Source organism: Arachis hypogaea, chromosome 5, assembly GCF_003086295.3.
Source record: "Arachis hypogaea cultivar Tifrunner chromosome 5, arahy.Tifrunner.gnm2.J5K5, whole genome shotgun sequence".
Classification (NCBI taxonomy): Eukaryota; Viridiplantae; Streptophyta; class Magnoliopsida; order Fabales; family Fabaceae; genus Arachis; species Arachis hypogaea.
Window position 1 is genome coordinate 100485645 of NC_092040.1, and position 4108 is coordinate 100489752.

The 4108-nt window shown below is 28.9% G+C and overlaps 1 protein-coding gene across 1 annotated transcript; it reads left to right on the forward strand.

Annotated features, from left to right (window-relative positions):
* The first annotated feature begins 1773 nt into the window (after nt 1-1773).
* LOC112799799 (reticulon-like protein B9) lies at nt 1774-3717 on the forward strand. Its single transcript, XM_025841815.3, has 5 exons — nt 1774-1931; nt 2215-2395; nt 2802-2943; nt 3056-3125; nt 3337-3717. Exons 1-5 carry the CDS (start codon nt 1835-1837, stop codon nt 3504-3506), a joined length of 660 nt encoding a protein of 219 aa, XP_025697600.1. The 5' UTR covers nt 1774-1834; the 3' UTR covers nt 3507-3717.
* Nucleotides 3718-4108: the final 391 nt, after the last annotated feature.

The following is a 4108-nucleotide window of genomic DNA, read 5'->3' on the forward strand; positions in this document are numbered from 1 at the left end:
TATATATCTTTTTTATTTTTTATTGATAATATTAAATTTAAAATATTTTTTGATACTACTAATTTTAATAGAAATGTAATTGACAAACAAAAAATTAGTAATTGTATCTTTTCTTCTTAAAAATTTTTTCAATAAAATTATCTCTCTCTTTTAATTCTTGTCAAAATCTCTCTTATTCTTTTCTATTCTAAAACCTTTTTCTTACATTATTACATTTTGCTGGAATATATATATACTCAAAATTGAAATGTATGTATTTGTTAATCTAAACAAAGTTATATGCATATATCTTTCAGGGACGATTTTGGCTATTTTCTCTTATTCTTAGACAAACAAAAAATTAGTAATTATATATTTTCTTCTTAAAAAATTTTTCAATAAAATTATCTCTCTCTTTTAATTCTTGTCAAAATCTCTCTTATTCTTTTCTATTCTAAAACATTTTTCTTACATTATTATATTTTGCTGGAATATATATATATATACTCAAAATTAAAATATATATACTCAAAATTAAAATGTATGTGTTAACCTAAACAAAGTTATATGCATATATCTTTCAGGGACGATTTTGCCTATTTTCTCTTATTCTTAGATTCGCCGTTGACCGATGATTCTACTAAAACAACAAGCACTTTTCCCCCCCTTAATCAACCACATGTCATAAAGCAAAAAACTAGATTCATCATCATCATGATTTTCACTCCACTTCAAACTTGACTATAAGGATTGAACTCAACAACTAAAACCCAATTGGAAATGCATTCCATTATATGTATATGATTTCCTCAACATTGCATTCTTTCGCCATTAAAAAAACGTCTGAGTTTTCAAGCTCTAACAATAACGTTCTTTGATAGAACCGAATAGTTTTAGAAGATTTGTTTAAAGTTGATGAATAGGAAAATAATAATAAAGAATCTCCGTTTAGATTTTTTTTTTGGGTGTCTATCTCCTTTTAGATTTGTGTATTATTGTTTGTGGTTTAGTGCAAAATCTAAGTATTCTCGGTCATTGTTACCTTTAATATGAAAAAACAAAAAAGCGAAAAACTAATAACAGATTTTTTTACTTTCCAATAACATAGATTTGTTTCCACTAATTACATATAGCATTTACTCTCAAATATCCAATAAAAAGTTTTTCACTCTCAATAATTCGAACACTATTCAAATAATAGGGGAGGGGAACAGAGGATAAATAAGAGAGATAATAGGAAACACAAAACAATTACCTTGTAAACTATCTTATATTAACATCCACCGTTTTGAATGAAATTTTTCACGTGATGAATCTGCACCTCTTAAATGACTGTAAAGTAGTTAAAAGAGAATTCATCAAATAAACCCACAAGTTTAGTCTCAGCTCCCAACTAAAATGCGTATGATGTGTAACAGACCTCTTCCATGCATGATGTCATATATAGTGTCAAGGGGTTCGAATTACACTTTGTGCATGCAGCAACTTATAGCCAGGTGGCAGACCCTTAAATAAAGTTCAGATCCGCAATAAATTAGTCTTTGCCTGTTAGGTTGGGGGATGTGGTGGGCAACAAAAAAAATATATATATAGTTATAATTATTACTGATATGTTGCCATAAATCATTCTCTTTTGGAGCGCATGGATTTGTCATTAACAATAATTTTATGATTAATAAAACTTTAATTATTCCAATATAACATAGCAGCACGCTCATCAAGATTCAGGGCATAACACCTTAAGTTGAATTCCAAGTCATTCTTTACTTTAGTATTGAGGATAGAATCTTTTGTTCATGCATGAATCAATAATAAATAGCAGCACAAGAACAATAATACTAATCAAAGAGTTATTATGGCTCACAATCCATCTGATTCTGATAATGAAATTACAACAACAAAGCGAAAGCTCTTTGAACATGATATACATCAAGTTCTTGGAGGAAGAGAAGGTGAAGAACTTGATTCATGTTTGACTTAGTGAAATAAAATCCATTGTTACATCTTCATTGTTAATCTTTTGAGATCACAGAACATGTCGCAATATACGATTGAATGTCTGCAGCAAAATTTTTACATCGACAATGCATAAAATTAAATCCTAGCATTATTCTTTTTGTTTGTTTTTCTTTCTTGATATTTTGGAAGCCATGTGTAGCTGTTTATTGAAGCTTTGACTTTTGATTATCAATGAGTTGACATTGACAATAAATTGGAAATTTGACTTAATTGCAGTGGCAGATGTTTTGTTATGGAGGAACAAGAAAATATCAGCTGCAATTTTGATTGGAATGACAGCGATATGGTTTCTATTTGAGGTTGTTGAGTACAATTTGGTGCCTCTGCTTTGTCACATTTCCATCACAATTATGCTTGTTCTGTTCATATGGTCAACTATGGCACAAATCTTCAAATGGTACTTATTATTTTAATTTCCCTTTAATTTTACATCAAATTTGTGTCTATGATGGACTCTTTTCAAGATATTTTCTCTCATTTGTGAATTACTTTTGCTACCAATGGCCCATTCTGAATTTGTCATATTATACATTATCTGTTTCTATAAGTACATCATTAAAATAAGACTCAATTTTTGTTATATTTCATACAAAGTGTAATTGCTTCACACCAAGATAAAAAAATAAATAAATAAAAGATGAGTTTAAGACTTTTAATAATATTAAATATAGGATTGAATATATATGTAAAACTTTTTCATATTACTTCATCAAATATTAAATAACATAATATGGTTAATATATCCTTTTTATGAAGTTTCCTTTGTATGGTTAAACTTAAACATATCTGATCTTGGTCTTCAGGAATGCACCCAATATCCCAGATATTATTTTACAGGATTACTTGTTTGAGGATCTTGCTACAATCTTCCACAGAGGATTCAAACAGTTATTACCAATGCTTCACTATATTTCAAGTGGAATTGACCTACCAAGATTTCTCCTGGTATATATATATTGTTTAAATTTATCCTTTTATAAATATAAATTTTCTCAATTCTCAACCAATAACAAGTAACAAACCAACAATCTCTATTATCAAAATTTATCAATTTCAGATCATTGTTAGTCTCTACATGTTGTCAGTGATTGGAACCTACCTCAGCTTCGTAAATCTGTTATACATTGGTAAGCAAGCATTACTTCGCATTGTTTCGTTATACAGGAGAAAAATGCTATGGTGCACCATACACTAGCTTATATCGAGTTATCCTAGTGTATGGTGCACCATGTTAAACTTTGCGCATCTAAGACCTTTCTCATTTTGTCTATATTTATTTATTATTTATTTGGGCTGAAGATTTTTTTTTTTTTTTTGTTATGGTTGATTCTTGACAAGGTTTTCTCTGCATGCTAACACTGCCAATTATGTATGAACGTTTTGAGGAAGAAATCAACAACCTAGTTGGCAATGTCTTAGTGGACCTTAGGAAAAAGTACAAACAGTTTGAGAAGAGATATCTCAGCAAAATTCCAAGAGGATCAGTAAAAGAAAAGAAAAGGATATAAATTGTTTTGAAGTTAATTGCAATTTGCAATGAATTAAAGATTTACATGGTGATATGTAGCACCAAGATCAAAGCCAAAAATGTATGTATGTATTGATGTTAGTTTTTATTTTATGTCTAAATGTACCACTTGGATCGGATTATGTGTGATGTCACTGTGTGTGGAGGTAATTTCCTTAATTAATTTGAGTCTTGTAATTTGTTTAGAGAAAGTTTAGGGGCAACACTTTTATTTAAATTTGGCCAGCACTTAATCAGAAAAAAAATTTCATACCATTAAAAATACTAATAATGATTAATTGATAGCTACAAATCATAAAACCTGCTCGCCTCTAGCACACCTCATTTATTTGTTAGTTTTCTTTAATTAAATCATTTATTCTCTCTTGTTTGAATTGCTCCCCCTCACTTCTTTTGTGGATAAGTCTTGTATCTTTTCTTCAAGAATTTAAATATGTTTTCTCGTGTAGCAATAACAGAAAGAAAAATAAAAATTAAATAGGAAGACACTAATAATCTTATGAAAAAAAAAAATAAATTCCTTAAGCTTTCTGTATGCATTTATTTGGTCGATTTGGCTAGGGAATTAATTTCTTTTTAACT

Bases quoted from the DNA above. Each gene is read 5' to 3' on its own strand.
- LOC112799799 (XM_025841815.3), top strand. From the start codon at position 1,835: ATGGCTCACAATCCATCTGATTCTGATAATGAAATTACAACAACAAAG. The intron at 1,932-2,214 runs GTGAAGAACTTG...ACTTAATTGCAG, and splicing joins AGTTCTTGGAGGAAGAGAAG to TGGCAGATGTTTTGTTATGG. The intron at 3,126-3,336 runs GTAAGCAAGCAT...ATTCTTGACAAG, and splicing joins CGTAAATCTGTTATACATTG to GTTTTCTCTGCATGCTAACA.